Source organism: Prunus mume, linkage group LG4 (genome assembly GCF_029339155.1).
Source record: "Prunus mume cultivar Tortuosa linkage group LG4, ASM2933915v1, whole genome shotgun sequence".
Taxonomy (NCBI): domain Eukaryota; kingdom Viridiplantae; phylum Streptophyta; class Magnoliopsida; order Rosales; family Rosaceae; genus Prunus; species Prunus mume.
The window spans coordinates 11,363,687-11,381,985 of NC_142701.1; the positions used below are offsets into that span (position 1 = coordinate 11,363,687).

Below are 18,299 nucleotides of genomic sequence, written 5' to 3' on the forward strand. Positions count from 1 at the left end.
GAGAGAGAGAGAGAGAGAGAGAGAGAGAGAGAGAGAGGTGTGGTGGAGAGCAAAGATGCATAACACGCCTTTTGCCTTGCCAAAGAGTAAAGAAGAATTTGCTTTTGGATGGAAGAGTCAAGAAGAATTTGGGAAGTGAATTTGGGGCCAAATGAAAGAAAAGCGATTTGGCAATAGTAAGGAGATACACCGCACGCACGCACGACTCACAAATTTTTTATTTATTTATTAATGCTTGGAACAAAAATCTCCCCATTAGGAAAGTAATATTTTGGAATAAAAATTTGCTTAGAACGAAAAGTAGTAGAAAATATAAAATATAATGCTGGGCTTTTAAAAACATTTGGAGGCCCCTAAATTTTGGGGGCCCTGTGCATAGCGCAACCCGCATGTCATCAGCCGACTCTGCTCCTCAAATTGTATTGTATGCATTCAAGTTTATAACAGTTTATTTTTGCCTTGCCAAAGAGTAAAGAAGAATTTGCTTTTGGATGGAAGAGTCAAGAAGAAGTTGGGAAGTGAATTTGGGGCCAAATGAAAGAAAAGCGATTCGGCAATAGTAAGGAGAGACACCGCACGCACGCACGACTCACGAATTTTTTATTTATTTATTAATGCTTGGAACAAAAATCTCCCCATTAGGAAAGTAATATTTTGGAATAAAAATTTGCTTAGAACGAAAAGTAGTAGAAAATATAAAATATAATGCTGGGCTTTTAAAAATATTTGGAGGCCCCTAAATTTTGGGGGCCCTGTGCAGTAGCGCAATCCGCACATGTCATGGGCCGACTCTGCTCCTCAAATTGTATTGTATGCATTCAAGTTTATAACAGTTTATTTTTGTTCTGATATGTTCGGCTCGTGAATCTTGTGACTACAAGACAGCTCGAGTAGACCTCTAAACATTTCCACCCATTTGTCATGGCAAAAGGCAAAGGGAGGCAAGTATAGTTACTGTTCATGTGAATAATAACTGCCTTAGCAATTTTTTTATATTTTTTATGCATTCCCATCCATTGCATTGCAACCTAAGGGCAATCACTATTCACATGAGATATGAGGAGAGAAATTTGTATGGAGTTTTGGTGTGGGAAGTGAAGAATATGGCTAGGTATTTATTGAAAAAAAATATATATGAAATTTTTGGTTCTTTTTCTTCTTTTTTTGTATTTAAATTGGTTGCTAATGTCACAATGACGTCAGCGTGCCCAAATAGCAGCCCAGGCAAGTCTTGCCTTTGGGCTTGCCCAAGCTAGTGGAGCCCGGTGCTTGCCCTGCAAGCCTTGGCCTCTGGAAATGGAATTAGGAGCCTAGGGAGCCTCTTGCTCAGGCTAGCCTCTCCCGCTAGAAGTGCTCTTATCGTTTTGGCATTTTCACATATAAGCTCATAAATTAGGAATTTTATCTTTGTGATTCTAGTTTAAATATTGTTGTCACGCCTTTGTCCAAAAAAATATGTAAATAATTGTTGTCAGCTATTACTTTTTAGTTTTTTTTTTAAATTTTTTTATTTTTTATAGACTATTACTTGTTAGTTGCTTGAAAATATTTTTGTCAAATAGGCCAATATATTACTATGAAGCGGTTGGATGCAGCTCAAGCTATTGAGTTTGACTTTGTTTTAACTCCTGCAAACTATCGGCTCGCAAAATAAACAAAGTAAATTAAGTTAAAGCTCTTTAGACACAAATTATTTATTTAAATTTGAAACATGAAAATGAGCAATTTATAGAAGTGACGTTTTTTAGAGAATAGTGTTCTTTCATGTTTGATCCATTCTTAAGGCAAAATAAAACTATACGTAGGTGTTCATATACTTACACTAGATGTTTCTGAAGTGGTGATGAGAAGGATGAAAGCTTGGATTCGAATTTGAGCTTCGCTAGTGCACAAATGGAAGCTGTTGAGGGAGATGCCTTTAGCTAAACTTCTCTCTTAATCGAACTTTGTTTATGTATGATTTCTTTCCTTGGGTTGTAGTTTGTAATGAGATGAACACTAGCTGCCCTTTTATAGGCTAAGAAGTAGTTGGAAATGAACTTGAGTTGCTCTCAAAGTTGCTTGGTTACTATGTATGGTTAAAGGCCAAGTGGGGTGTTTAAAGCTTTGCAATTGAGTGTTTGGCATACTTTGAATGCTCTAGATATAACTCTAGTAGGCTTACCTCATGGTTTAAAATCTGATGATCTATTTATTTATTTATTTATTTTTTAAACTTTATTTTCATTTTCTTTCTTTAGAAACACACATAGGGGCATTTTGGTAATTTCACACACAAATTCAAATATTTCAAAATACATTAACGAAATTATTAAAAAAAATCATCACATGAATGAGAAACATGTTTTTAGAACATTTAGAGGCATATAGATATTTTATATGTGCAGATAAACACAAAATACGTCCAAGGGCATTTTAGTACTTTCACCTAACAACTCCCTGAAACAATACATATAAGAAATAAATTTCTATATTCCCAAATAGATGATCAATAGGTTTTATGAACATTTAGAGCATAAAAATATTATTTTTTTAGGAATAGTGAAATAATGACTCATATAGGGGCATTTTGGTCATTTTCACTTAAAATTGAAAAACAATCAAATATATAGAAATGATTTTCTATTTTCAAAAAAATACATGAAAAACATATTATATGAACATACATAGCACATAAACATGTTAATGTATAGAGAGAAATCGCTTTCACTCATCATTATAGGGCATTGCCATAACACTTTAAAACAAAAATGTTAAAACCGTAATTTAAATCCCTATTTTCTTTTGCACCTTAGATTAACTAAAACATCATTCTACAGTAATTGTAGGTGTAGGGTTATTACATCTCTCTAGTGAGCTAACAAATCATGTATGAAATTCTTTAACCATATAGCATGGAATGTGGCTTCATAACACGCCATAAATTCTACATACGCAGTAGACGTAGCCACTGTCAATTGCTTGACACTTTTCCAAGCCACTGCACCTTCTCTCATCATAAAGACAAAACTAGAAGTTGACTTAGAGGTGTATGCAAATCCTGCAAAGTCTGCATGTGATACCAATTAGCTCCAACTCATCAGTCATTCTATTAACTAGCATATGATCCTTAGTTATGTGCATATATTTGATGAACTTCTTTGCAGCTTTCCAATGAGCAATACCTGGTTCAGATTGGTATATTCCCAATACATTAATAGAAAGACTAAATTTGGGCGTGTGCATACATAATGCTTTCCACAACTAAAGCATACGGCTTGTCATTCATTTCTTCTCTCTCAATGTCATTCTTTGGACAATCACTTTTTCTCAACTCATATCCCTTTGATATAGGTACCTCAGCCATTGCTCTTAAACATTTTAAACTTCTCTAGCACCTTTCAACGTAAGCTTTCTTTGACAAGCCTAATAAACCCTTAGCTTTATCTCTATGAATCTCAATTCCCATTATATAAGAATCCAAAATCTTTCATCTCAAAATTCATAGACATAAATTCTTTGCTTTTATGTAAGAGACTTTCATCACTACTAGCAAGTAGAATGTCATCTACATAAAGGACAAGGAAGATAAACCTACTCCCACTGTTTTTCAAGCATATGCCCTCTTTCAATCTATTCTCAATGAACCATATATACCATGTAACTATCTTGTCAAACTTCAAATACCATTGCTTTGAGGTTTGTTTCAAACCATAGATTGTTTTCTTTAGTTTGCATAGTAACTGCTCATTGCTTTCTTCTATAAATCCCTCAGGCTGTTGCATGAAGATCTTTTCACTCAATTCTCCATTAAAAAAGTTGTTTTTGCATCCATTTGATATAAAAACATATCAAAGTGTGCTATAAGTTCCATAATAATTCTAAAGGCATTTTTGGTTGAAATTGGTGATAAAGTTTCATTGTAATCGATTCCTTCTTGTTGGTTAAAAACCTTAGCCATTAGCCTAGCTTTATGCCTCTCAATAGCCCCTCGGATCTCTTCTGGTCTTAAGCACCTACTTACATCCTATAGGCTTCATTCCTTGTTGCAATTCAACTAACTCTCCCACACTTCATTGGTTTTCATAGACTCTAGCTCACTCTGCATAGCCTCAAGTCATTTCTCAGAGTGTTCACCAGACATGGCTTGCTTGTAACTCATTTGATCATTAAACTCAAAACCTTCAAATTATGCCCCATTTAAAGAAACAAAATATGTTAGTGCATTAGGTCTTCTTTCCCTTTAGGATTTCTAACTTCTTCTTGTTGTGGTTGTGGCTATATAGGCATCTCAACCTCATTTGGTTTCAAGAATATATCTAATCTTTTGGTTTTGAGTTTTAGGCTCAACTGGAGTCTCAGTTTGTGACAAGGTTTGAATCAATAGATAAGTTATGACTGGATTGTTTGTATTGATGAGAGGTTCTACTCCTATTTATCCTCTTCTTCAAAACCAATTTTTTTATTTGTTCCTTAACTATCCTCATCATGCTATAGGAACTTGGCCTTCCCTGTCTCAACAATTCTATTGATGTGGTTGGGGCAATAGAAACGAAAACTATTTGATCTCTCTGCATACCCTATAAACCTGCAACTTACAGTTTTTGGATCTAATTTTCCCGACTTTGGATTGTAATACCTTGGCTTTAGCTTTACAACCGTAGACATGCAAATGGTTTAAGGCTTTAAGCTAGGTTTCCTCATATTCCATAGCTCAAAGAGAGTCTTAGGAACTGACTTACTTGATACCTGTTTAGGATGTAATTAGTTGTTTTAATTCCATCTCCCCATAGAAACCTTGGAAGATCAATGCTGTAAAAATCATGTTTCTCACCATATCTTTCAAAGTTTTATTCCTTCTCTCATATACTTTATTTCTCTTGAGGTGTTCCAGGGTTTGTGTATTGTGAAACTATTCCATAGTCTTGAAGATATAGTGCCAATGGTGATGGGTGTCTACCTTGATCATATTTTTCATAATATTCTCCTCCTTGATCAAATCTTAGAACTTTAATCTTTAACTCAAGTTGGTTTTCTACTTCAATTTTAAAGACTTTGAAAGCCTCAAATGCACTAGATGTGGTTGGAATTAGACAGAGATAATAGAATCTTGAGAAATTATCAATTAAGGTGATCAAGTACATGTCCTTCCAGAGTTTCATTTGGGAAAGGGACCACAAATGTCAGTGTGAATTATCTCTAGAAGTTGTTGACTACGTGTGGATCCTAGCATTCTTGAGTTAGTCGTTTTGCCCTTATTGCACTCAATGCATTCACTAAAGTCTGAAAAATCCAAAGAAGGAAGAATTCCTTCATGGATTTGTCGTGGCATTCTTTTCTTTGACACATGGCCTAAGGAAGAGCATGATTGATCGCCATAATGATGAAAGAGTGGTACTCATGGAAACTTATCGCTTTATTAAAGAAGAAAGTATATGAAGTTTTAATGTTTTTAAAATTTTCAACCTTGTATTTATGAAAGCTGTGTTGTGTTGTTATGTATTTGCTTCAATCCATGAAGACTTTATGTGGGTTCATTATTAAGAGTCTTATTCCATGCTCCTGTTTCTTTCTTCTTCTTCTTTTTCTTTTTTTTTTTTTCCTTTTTTAATTTATGAAGGAGGGAGGTTTCGAATTTGGGATCTCTTCCAACATTAGGAAGAGAAAGACCACTAAACTCACAACTATAGTCGGTTCCATCCTCTTGTTTTCATATAAATTTCAAAGTACGTTATATCACTCTTAACGAATAATTATATATAATAAAGAAGTGCAAACGGAAAATATAATGTTCCTCAGATATATACAATTATAGAATGTTGCTAGGCTCATCAAATTTGTTTACTAAATTTAAAATATTTTATTTATTCAGTTTGGGAGCCACTCTAGAAACCTCATTCAATGAGAAAATGTGATATGAATATCTTTGGTAATTATAGGGTTAAGCCTTTTTGTTTTTTGCTTTTAAATATTGGAGAGGTGGATTCAAATTTGAGACATCTTCCAATGTTGGGAATAGAAATACCACTACATCGAGAGTACGTAAAAGCTAGTTGATCGTATATATGCATAGGGTTAAGCTGATGATGCTGATGAATACGAATAGGCTAATAGCTAGGCAGATGAAAGTTGGGGCATTCACACAAATATCCATATCCAAGCACAAGGAATCAAACAGCTAAGAGCCAGCTTTTATATCATTAAAGTGACCCAAAAGACAAAGAGTACCATATAAATATATATTTATTTATTTATTTATTACATACATCTATGGATATAGTGAGGGAAGAAGAGTACAGTAAGTTTGTAACTTGGTTTAGGCACCACATAGATTCAGCATCATCATCTCTTGCATACCCTCATCCTCTGGGATTTGGGGTCGCAGCTATTGTCTAATATAGGACTTGCACTCGGAGAATGGTTGGGCCACGCTGTCATCTAGGGCACCACATATGCGGACGGCAATCAAGTTACTAAAGTCACCGAAAATAGTAAAAACTATTTGTGGCAGATTATTATTGAGTAGATCTCTATATATTCGTCATATGCAGACGTGAGTTCGGTCAGTTGGTTTGGACAATGAGTCCGTCCCTTTGCACCTAAATTCAAGTCCTCATCGCCGTAAAATAGACTAATTTAGAATATTCAAACTATCGCTTGTATTAAATAAATAAAAAAGTAGCTTTCACCTTCCTTAATGATTTGGTCTACAATTTTATGTTGTGTAGAGGGTTTCACTTTTGTTAATAATTTTTATCCACAATTTTATGTCATGTTACGAGTCTACCCAAATTATAACAGTGTACAATAATTGTACCATAAACCCTTGACGACATATTTCTACACGAAAAAATGCAACTTCATCAAATGTCTCTCTCTGGTTTGGTCCTTTATTTTTGTTGCCTCAGCACAACAATTAATTAAACCCCCTAATCCTAGATTTGATTCTAAGAAGTAGAGATCAGATATGCAAAATATATGCAACTCAAGAAAATGGATGGTGATGTGCCAATATACATAATAGATTATAGATACGTAATTATACTATTGCGTCAAATAACGCCTGATGCAATTTTGAGGAAGACGTAAAGTGTATATTATATATACAAACTGTAGTTAAAATCAAACATAGAACATTCCAAAATCACCAAGGGGCAACGTACAAATGAATTAATATTTGGGTTGGGATAGTCACTTCCAAATGTGTACCTGTGTGACAGCTAAGTATGAATAATTAATCTAATCAATCCTATGTATCACCCTAATTATGGAGAATTAAGAAATTAAGTGGAGATGATGTGTCAAAGAATGCCCTAAACTGGATCTTGACTCTTGACCAAGTTATTATGGTCTTCTTGAATAGTTAATTAGGCCATCGACCAATTCTTCTTCAACACTATTTTGCTTTTCTTGACCATAATTTATTAGGGAGAGAGAAATCGAACCTATAACATCATATGCTTGACTAAATATTCTTAACTACTTGAACAACAAGTCTCTTGCTGCATTACGGAGAGTGGTGTTACTTAAGTAAGGATTAAGGAGACCTACGATACTATAGTACTTTTAGATGAGGTTGAAGTCGTTACAATTAGCTTATAACATATTTATTTTAATATAATTGTATGATAAGAAGCTAATTAAAATATGTCAAATGTGTCATTATTTTGGTACAAGTACCTAAGTTATATTTCTTCTACGTCACATGCATGCTGACCCTTGCCATATAGAAGGGATTGAGGCGATGGGAACCTGTCACTATTAACTTGAACCTAATTTGTTATGTTTATTCCTCTCATATTACATGACTATACAGATCCCACATGTGTGTGTTTGTCTGGCATTGGTCTTTCACATAGGGAGGCCAAGTATAAAGGGTCAGAAGAAGTCTACTTGAAATTAATCTAAAATGACTACAAGTTCTATATCTTCACACACTGTACTCTTTTTCCTTCATCTAGGTTTTTGTCCTACTGGGTTTTTCTTGGCAAGATTGTAACAAGGCAGTATCGCACACATGTCAGTGTTCTATACACGGAATTTTGTGTTACATAGTTATATACTTTTTTTCCCTTCAACTAGTTTTTGTCCCACTGAGTTTTACCAGCAAGGTTTTTAATGAGGCATATTCTATGTATAGTGGACATTCAAGGGGGAGTGTTGTAAATCCAAAATTAAGATGGATGCCCACCATTCCTACTATATCTTCCTCCCTAACTATGCAATATGTATGTAAAAGTACCAAACCTATCAATGTGATTGAAGCCTACCACTTATATAAATAGGCCTCTAAGATTAATGAGAAAGAATAAGAAGAACAGAAAAGATGAAGCTCACGGTGCACCTCTTGATAATCACTGTTTCCTTCCTCTAAATTCTCTCCAAATTTTTCTAAGTTTATAACAGTTTCGTTATTTTCCACTATCTCAGTTCCTGCATTTGTCCTACCCTCATTTTCAACATAAATATAAAGACCTCTGCACAAGTGTTAGCTACCCTCAACGTTTCCTTTGCAGCAATGGAGTTGTATCTCCCATGCCTAAACACTGCCATAGCTGGAATCTTAGCCATTCTTGTGTTTTCCTACTTTATCAAAAAGAGATCAAGCTCTGGTACCAAAGCCAAGGGTCCCAAACCACCAAAAGTGGAAGGTGGGTGGCCTCTGCTAGGTCATCTCGACCTATTCGGTGGATCTCAGCTTCCTCACATAGCCTTGGCTTCCTTGGTTGGCAAGTATGGACCAATCTTCACTGTCAATATTGGCATGCACTCTGCTCTGGTGATAAGTACTTGGGAGGCGGCCAAGGATTGCTTCACCACAAACGATATAGCTGTTTCCTCCCGTCCCGCTAGGCTAGGGATTAAACACTTGAGCTACAACTTTGCCATGTTCGGGTTTAGTCCCTACGGTCCATACTGGCGTGAAATTCGCAAACTGACATCCCTCGAGCTACTCTCAAACCGCAGGCTTGAGCTACTGAGAAACGTTAGAGCATCCGAAGTAGAGATGAGCTTAAAAGAGCTGTACACTCTATGGAGCAACAGAAAAGAAGCGTCGGGGGAGCTTTTGGTGGAGATGAAGCAGTGGTTTGGAGGTTTGACTCTAAATGTGGTTTTTAGGATGATTGCTGGAAAGAGATGCTCTATGAATGGGGATTTGAGTGAGGAGAAGGAGGCAAGGAGGTGGCAAAAAGCCATGGGGGAGTTCTTTCATTTTCTGGGATTGTTTCTGTTGGGGGATGCTTTTCCTTGGCTTAGTTGGTTGGATTTGGGTGGACAGCAGAAAGCCATGAAGAGAACTGCCAAAGAACTGGACACTATTCTTGCGGAATGGTTGGAGGAGCACAAGCAGAAAAGAACTAAAGGAAAAGATCAAGATTTCATAGATGTGATGCTTTCAGCCATCGATGGAACACATGTTGCTGGCTTCGATGCTGATACCGTCATCAAAGCAACATGTTTGGTATATATATATACACGATAATTTTATTTTATTTTTACAATAATGACCTCAATGGTAAATTTGTTTTATTAATCACCAAAGTTTTGATTGTGCAGACTATGATTTCTGGAGGGAGTGACACAACCATGGTAACCCTGACGTGGACACTCTCTTTGCTTTTGAACAACCGCCAAGTTTTGAAGAAAGTTTATGAAGAACTTGACCAGCAGGTTGGCAAAACTAGACAGCTGAATGAGTCAGATATAAATAATCTGGTGTACCTGCCGGCCACTATTAAAGAATCAATGCGTTTATGCCCACCTGGTCCACTCTCAGTCCAGAGGGAGTTCAGAGAAGACTGTACCGTAGGAGGGTACCAGGTTCCAAAAGGCACATGGCTGCTAGTGAACCTGTGGAAGATCCAAACTGACCCTCGGGTTTGGGCCGACCCGATGGAGTTCAAGCCAGAGAGATTTCTCACTACTCATAAGGATGTTGATGTTAGGGGTCAGCAATTTGAGCTGATGCCGTTCGGGAGTGGTAGAAGAGTATGCCCTGGGATAAGTATGGGTCTTCAGACGACGCTTTTAACTTTGGCTAGTTTTCTTCATTCGTTTGATGTCACGACCCGAGGAAATGCAGCGGTTGATATGAGTGCAAGCGCTGGACTTACGAACAGGAAACTCACCCCTCTTGATGTCCTCATCAAACCACGCTTGTCTCCACATCTTTATGAATAAGTTCAGAATGAGAATATAGCTATATGTGAGAATAAATATAGTGATATAAAATAAAATGCCCATGTGCATATATGTTCTGAATGTATTAAGCTAAAAAGCATGGCTTTACTAAATCTTTCTTCTACTTATGAGCTTCATGTTCGTAAGTTTCCTCTACTTATGACAAATGGGTTCCAATTTTTAGTTAACATACATGCACAATGGAAAAAGTAATAGATGAACAAGAAGAAAATTTGGTCATTGCAGCTTGCCACCTGGGAGCTTCATATACGGATTGATGATGCCTGCCTTGTGCTCTCAATGGATTATGGGCTCAAAGTATAGAACAAAGCTGAGGCAGAGGTATAACCTGGTAGAAGCTCCATACCACAGATATGATCTCCCATGTCTTTTGTTCTTGTTGTTTTCTCTGTCAAGAATTCAGACAGCTCAGAAACAGAGGATTTGATCCTGCTCTAGGTATCCACCACAGAACTAGTCCAGTGCTTCACACTCAATTTATATTTGATAGATGAAAAATCATATAGCAAATTCGATATCACCAATTTCTTCTCTATTAGTGTGAACCATGGACTAATGGGGTTTATAATGTTTGCTTTACAAATAACCAAAAGCATTTTTGGACTAAATTTTTCTCAAACAAAATAATTATTGGTGAACTTTCAGCAAAGAAGTCATAATGATATTTGTTGAATATTATCTGCAGGATGGAATGGAATTCTTGTTAAACGGACTGAGGACAGAACCACAGAAATTCCTCCTCGGACTCAAGCCATGTATAAGTGAAAGTTTTTGTCACCCCTAGAAAGTATATCCTTTTTTTGCTCTTCTTTCAACTGTGGGTTATGTTTATAAGCTTATAATGTGATTTCTGAGGTCGATTCGCTTGTTGTTGTAACTTGTTATACTACCCCATTCTCATAGCTTGTGCCCTTTTCTGTTAATTTGCAGCAATGTAAGTAAAGTTGTGCAGTATCTATGCCAATGATTGTTTTATATAAAGTGAGTCTCCAATCCTTAAAGTATCAGATAATTACTTAAAGAGAGAATAGTTTCTGATGGATAGCTTCTCCTCTTTAAGTGCTGGAGAGAAGCAAGTGAAATTAGGAAAAAAAATGTGCATTATGGTGTAACTAATGGAACATGTGTTTTTCAAGCTGATTTTACTTCCAAGAAAAAAAAGTGTGCTTCACTATGTTATACATGACCGCTGCAGTTGTTGTGCCCGCGATCATACCTGACTGACCACAAAGAAGCAAAATTTAGGTGTTCGAACAGAAAAGAACAAGATAAATTAGCACAAGACTGAGATGAATTTAAAACTGTGATATATGAAAGTATATATATGTACCTACATTTGGAGAATACAATTGATGATTTCTGGTCAAATCCAATTATGAGGGTAAGCATTGGGATGAAACAGCCACCCCCACCAACACCTCCCACACTCCCAAATGCTGCTCCAACAAATGCAATCATCGTACCCACCGCGATTTTGCAGCCAAATCTGATATCCTGTATATGATCACCACTACAAAGTTTGAACTATTTGGAAGCACCATTTAAGACCTGCTATTCAGTTTTACCTACTAAAATGGACCGAAAAAAATATGAGTTTTTGTTAAGGTATATATAACAGGGACAGGGAGGTAGAAGATTTACAATAAAACAGTTTTTACATTCCAAATCGATCATCCTTGGGCAAGGCACATTTTCTCAGCAGCCTAACATGCATTTAGGCAACAAACCCAACTAAGGTAATAGAAAATTGGACGTACAGGCCACACATGCTTATAACCCAAGTGAGATTGAACCTCTTTTCCGGTAATATTCTGGCTTGAAGGTTGTGTGCCCAACATTTCTTCATGTGCTGAAACTGCTGCAGATGATAATGCTAATAAAACCAGAAAACCAACTCCAAACCAGGCATAAAGTTTAGCTTCAAAACTCTAACCCTTGCTTTTTTAGCTTCCTTGGTTTCTGTTGTGCCATTGCTTGGGCCTCCAGGAATGTTTCTGTCTTCAACGTCTTCATTGCCATCACCTAACTAAGGAGCATGCGTTTTAGCCTAGCAACTGATAGTTCAAATATATCTGCGTCAAAACAGATGAAGACAATATATCTGCGTCAAAACAGATGAAAGACATACTACCATTTGGTTGCAAGCGTTTGGAAGCATCCAGTAAATTCTGAAAGCAATAAATCAAGGTACAATTGAGATGGATCAAGTAGTGCAATCCCACAATATACAACTAGTCTTGAAACAAGCAAAATCAAAAGACCACCTTTTTAGTTATAGTTTCTTTCTTCCACATCTCAACTGCTTTAAAGAACGATTTTGTGGTCGTGCCTGCAGTTATATCATACATGAGGAAGTTGTCCAATTGTGAACGGGGAAGGTTGCAGCTCGAAAAGTGTTACCTGAGGACAATAATTAATCGTAAGGCGGTGATCATCCATTCAGAAAGAACACCACCAATTAAACTCCAATACTAATCCCCACCACCAGCATTGGTTGGAGAATACAATTGATGATTTCTGGTCAAATCCAATTATGAGGGTAAGCATTGGGATGAAACAGCCACCCCCACCAACACCTCCCACACTCCCAAATGCTGCTCCAACAAATGCAATCATCGTACCCACCGCGATTTTGCAGCCAAATCTGATATCCTCAGTATATGATCACCACTACAAAGTTTGAACTATTTGGAAGCACCATTTAAGACCTGCTATTCAGTTTTACCTACTAAAATGGACCAAAAAAATATGAGTTTTTGTTAAGGTATATATAACAGGGACAGGAGGTAGAAGATTTACAATAAAACAGTTTTTACATTCCAAATCGATCATCCTTGGGCAAGGCACATTTTCTCAAGACCTAACATGCATTTAGGCAACAAACCCAACTAAGGTAATAGAAAATTGGTGTCTGGGCCACACATGCTTATAACCCAAGTGAGATTGAACCTCTTTTCCGGTAATATTCTGGCTTGAAGGTTGTGTGCCCAACATTTCTTCATGTGCTGAAACTGCTGCAGATGATAATGCTAATAAAACCAGAAAACCAACTCCAAACCAGGCATAAAGTTTAGCTTCAAAACTCTAACCCTTGCTTTTTTAGCTTCCTTGGTTTCTGTTGTGCCATTGCTTGGGCCTCCAGGAATGTTTCTGTCTTCAACGTCTTCATTGCCATCACCTAACTAAGGAGCATGCGTTTTAGCCTAGCAACTGATAGTTCAAATATATCTGCGTCAAAACAGATGAAGACAATATATCTGCGTCAAAACAGATGAAAGACATACTACCATTTGGTTGCAAGCGTTTGGAAGCATCCAGTAAATTCTGAAAGCAATAAATCAAGGTACAATTGAGATGGATCAAGTAGTGCAATCCCACAATATACAACTAGTCTTGAAACAAGCAAAATCAAAAGACCACCTTTTTAGTTATAGTTTCTTTCTTCCACATCTCAACTGCTTTAAAGAACGATTTTGTGGTCGTGCCTGCAGTTATATCATACATGAGGAAGTTGTCCAATTGTGAACGGGGAAGGTTGCAGCTCAGAAAAGTGTTACCCGAGGACAATAATTAATCGAAGGCGGTGATCATCCATTCGAAAGAACACCACCAATTAAACTCCAATACTAATCCCCACCACCAGCATTGGTTGAAATAGAAGCGCAAGATCATAATCGATGAGGGGCAACTCTATTGACGGATGCCTTTGCCTTAAATTGTAGAAGATAGTTGCAGCTGCTCCCCCTGTGACCATACCTGACCAACTAGACAGAACATCCAAAATAGCCTACAGTTGTTTAATTGGAAAGCAAAAGGTAAACTAACAGACAATTTTTCTATGTATGAACTTATAAGATCAATTAAAACTAATAGCGTACACATAATTAAGGCAAAAACAAATTAAACCTATCAGGATGTAGACTTAGGCATCAGTTTTGGAACAACAAAACAGAAAAAATTGATTGATGCATTATGGCAATTTCATTAAACATGTCCAGAACTCATTAGGAATTTGATCACACACCCAATAAAAGCTAATGCATAACATTCAAGCAGAGAAAGCTAGAAATTCTTACAACTATAAAACTTTGAATCTAAAGTTTTAGAAAGTTGGATAGTCTTGGGGGTGACTGAAACAGAATCTGTGGAATTTCATCAAATCAATAATATTTGAGTTGAAAGTAAAGATGTATGAGGCTTGTTCAGACGGTGAAAACATAAAAACATGTGATCAAAGTACTTACAAGTTACATGTTGATATCGCCGTTGATGATTTCTGATCAAACCCAATAATCAGGGTGAGCATTGGAACAAAAAAAGTCACCCCTCCAATACTTCCCATGCTCCCAAATGCTGCCCCAACAAATACAATTATTGTACCCGCCAAATCTCATTTCTTGTGGCAAATTTTAATTATTTCTAACACTACGTACCACATTGTTTAGTAAGTACTATAGCTAGAGTTTCGCATGGTTTAATTATTTCAAATTTATTATTTGTACAACAGAGGTGGTTTGGGAGTCCTAAAAATGAAGGGCCTGTATTAATTCGGTTGAAACCTAGGGAAAAAAAATGATTCTTGTAGTTTTCTTGTTTTATTACTTTGATTCTCATAGTTTCAATTTTGTCAATTTTGTACTTGGAGTTTTAAATCCCTCGCAATTCAAGGACACATTACAAATTATGTCAAATTCCTTCTAATTTCGTCCAAAATACCCCATACCACATCAACACATACTTATTAAGCAGCAAATTAGATTGAAATTTGGGCATGTCCTTGAATTGTGAGGATATCAAACTACAGGAGTCCAATTGCCACAATTGAAACCACATGGACAAAAGTAGAAAATCCGGCAAACTAGAAAGACATTTTGCCCAACTTATTATTGGGCAATTATTGGGCAATTATTGGGCAACATCACGTACTGCTCTTTTTACAATTGACCTCAGCCTTCTCTCTTGTAGGGTTGGCAATGGGTTGTGTCGTGTCGTGTCAAGATTATATACGTGTCAAAAATGCTCAACCCAAACCCGACCCGTTTAATAAACATGTCATTTATGAGTTGACCCACTAATTTTCCGTGTATGTTTGAGTCGTGTCTAGTTGACCCGCTAAATGGCAACAAATAAAAAACAAATAAAAATTCCTAAATTTTGATAATGTAATCAGGTAGTTGCATTTTTTAATTTTTTATATAAAATATTAATTGTATTTTGACTCTCTCTATGTTGAAAGCATATGGCTTGTTTTTCATTTCTTCTCTCTCAATGTCATTCTTGGACAATCACTTTTTCTCAACTTATATCCCTTTGATATAGCTACCTCAACCAATTGCTCTTAAACATATTAAACTTCTCTAGCACCTTTTCAACGTAGGCTTTCTTTGACAAGCCTAACAAACCCTTAGCTTCATCTTTTTTTTTTTTTTTTTTTTTTTTTTTTGGGGGTCCAAATATGGAATTTCATAAAAGCAGGCAAACAACTAAGAGAAGTACACAGCCTATGAAGCAGCTAGGCACAACGAACAACAAGAAATAAAAACAGCACAGCTACATGGAAGGAGGACTAATATAAAAGACGTAGTCATAAGACAAATGGATACGTCGAGAAGCCCACACAACCGCAATCATTAAGCACTCCTTGGGGGGCATGGTAAACCATCCTTGTTTAGGATATGCATTAGAGAGGATGGGGGTCAGTTGACCCATACTTCCGGGCTATGAATCTCAATTCCCATTATATAAGAATCCAAAATCTTTCATCTCAAAATTCAGACATAAATTCCTTGCTTTCATGTAAGAGACTTTCATCACTACTAGCAAGTAGAATGTCATCTATATAAAGGAAGATAAACCTACTCCCATTGTTTTTCAAGCATATGCACTCTTCCAATCTATTCTCAATGAAACCATATGATGTAACTATCTTATCAAACTTCAAATACCATTGCTTTGAGGCTTGTTTCAAACCATAGATTGTTTTCTTTAGTTGCACAGTAACTGCTCGCTTTCTTTTATAAATCCCTTAGGTTGTTGCATGATGATCTTTTCACTCAATTTTCCATTAAAAAAGTTGTTTTTGCATCCATTTGATATAAAAATATATCAAAGTGTGTTATAAGTGCCATAATAATTCTAAAGGCATTTTTGGTTGAAACTTGTGAGAAAGTTTCATTGTAATCGATTCCTTCTTGTTGGTTAAAAACCTTGGCCATTAGCCTAGCTTTATGCCTCTCAATAGCCCCTCGGATCTCTTTTGGTCTTAAGCACCCACTTACATCCTATAGGCTTCATTCCTTGTTGCAATTCAACTAACTTCCTCACTTCATTGGTTTTCATAGACTCTAGCTCACTCTGCATAGCCTCAAGTCATTTCTCAGGGTGTTCACTAGACATGGCTTGCTTGTAACTCATTTGATCCTTTAACTCAAAACCTTCAACATATGCCTCATTTAAAGAAACAAAATATGTTAGTGCATTAGGTCTTATTTCCCTTGAGGATCTTTTAACTTCTTCTTGTTGTGGTTGTGGCTCTATAGGCATCTCAACCTCATTTGGTTCTTCATGAATATATCTAATCGTTTGGTTTTGAGTTTTAGGCTCAACTGGAGTCTCAGTTTGTGACAAGGTTTGAATCAATAGATAAGTTACGACTGGATTGCTTGTATTGAGAGGTTTTACTCCTATTTATCCTCTTCTTCAAAACCAAATTTTTTGTATTTGTTCCTTCACTATCCTCATCATGCTATAGGAACTTGGTCTTCCCTGTCTCAACAATTCTATTGATGTGGTTGGGGCAATAGAAACGAAAACCGTTTGATCTCTCTGCATACCCTACGAACCTGCAACTTACAGTTTTTGGATCTAATTTTCCCAACTTTGGATTGTAATACCTAGGCTTTGGCTTTACAACCGTAGACATGCAAATGGTTTAAGGCTTTAAGCTAGGTTTCCTCATATTCCATAGCTCAAAGAGAGTCTTAGGAACTGACTTACTTGATACTTGTTTAGGATGTAATTAGTTGTTTTAATTCCCTTTCCCCATAGAAACTTGGAAGATCAATGTTGTAAATCATGCTTCTCACCATATCTTTCAAGGTTTTATTCCTTCTCTCACATACTCTATTCTCTTGAGGTGTTCCAGGGTTTGTGTATTGTGAAACTATTCCATAGTCTTGAAGATATAGTGCCAATGGTGATGGGTATCTGCCTTGCTGATCATATTTTTCAGAATATTCTCCTCTCATATAAAATCTTAGAACTTTAATCTTTAACTCAAGTTGGTTTTCTACTTCAATTTTAAAGACTTTGAAAGCCTCAAATGCACTAGATGTGGTTGGAATTAGACAGAGATAATAGAATCTTGAGAAATCATCAATTAAGGTGATGAAGTACATGTCCTTCCAGAGTTTCATTTGGGAAAGGGACCACAAATGTCAATGTGAATTATCTCTACAATTTGTTGACTACGTGTGGATCCTAGCATTCTTGAGTTAGTCGTTTTGCCCTCATTGCACTGATCAATGCATTCACTAAAGTCTGAAAAATCCAAAGAAGGAAGAATTCCTTCGTGGATTTGTTCTTTTCTTAGACACATGGCGTAGTCTTTTGTGCCATAACTTGGTCAATTTTTCATTGTCTAGTTATCTTTTTTGGCCTATAGTTTCAATGGTGAAGGTAACATTATTACTTGCACAATTCAAACGAAACAACCCATCAATCAAAGAGCCACTTCACACTACTACGCTTTCACTATTTATGTGTTTAATATAAACTCGTCACGAAACCATAATGCAGAGCGAAAAATACATATTAAACGCCTCACTCAAAATTTGCGCTACACCAAACTCTTTTTATCGCAAGCAAAAGTTATATGCGCGACAAACAAATTCGTCGCATAGCCCGACCGAGAGTAAAAAAAAGCGGGGAATTTTTTAGCGTTGAAACATTTGGCGCTGACGAAATATCGTCGCTTGAATGGCAACATTGATTGGCGAAGCGACACAAATCGCGCCAAATAGAACATCCAAATTCTGATTTAGCGCGGTACGCGTGAAATACGTCATCGCGTAAGAAACAAGAGATATTTTATTTTTTGGCGCCAAATGACCCGGTGG

The 18,299-nt window shown here is 36.5% G+C and overlaps 1 protein-coding gene across 1 annotated transcript; it reads left to right on the forward strand.

Annotated features, from left to right (window-relative positions):
* The first annotated feature begins 8,279 nt into the window (after positions 1-8,279).
* On the forward strand, positions 8,280-10,317 carry LOC103327889 (cytochrome P450 CYP82D47-like). The gene is made up of 2 exons (XM_008230261.2): positions 8,280-9,442; positions 9,538-10,317. Exons 1-2 carry the CDS (start codon positions 8,498-8,500, stop codon positions 10,159-10,161), a joined length of 1,569 nt encoding a protein of 522 aa, XP_008228483.2. The 5' UTR covers positions 8,280-8,497; the 3' UTR covers positions 10,162-10,317.
* Positions 10,318-18,299: the final 7,982 nt, after the last annotated feature.

Excerpts from the sequence above, each read along its gene's own strand:
- LOC103327889 (XM_008230261.2), top strand. The coding sequence starts at position 8,498 with ATGGAGTTGTATCTCCCATGCCTAAACACTGCCATAGCTGGAATCTTA. Across the intron at positions 9,443-9,537 it reads TCATCAAAGCAACATGTTTG|ACTATGATTTCTGGAGGGAG; the intron begins GTATATATATAT and ends TTGATTGTGCAG.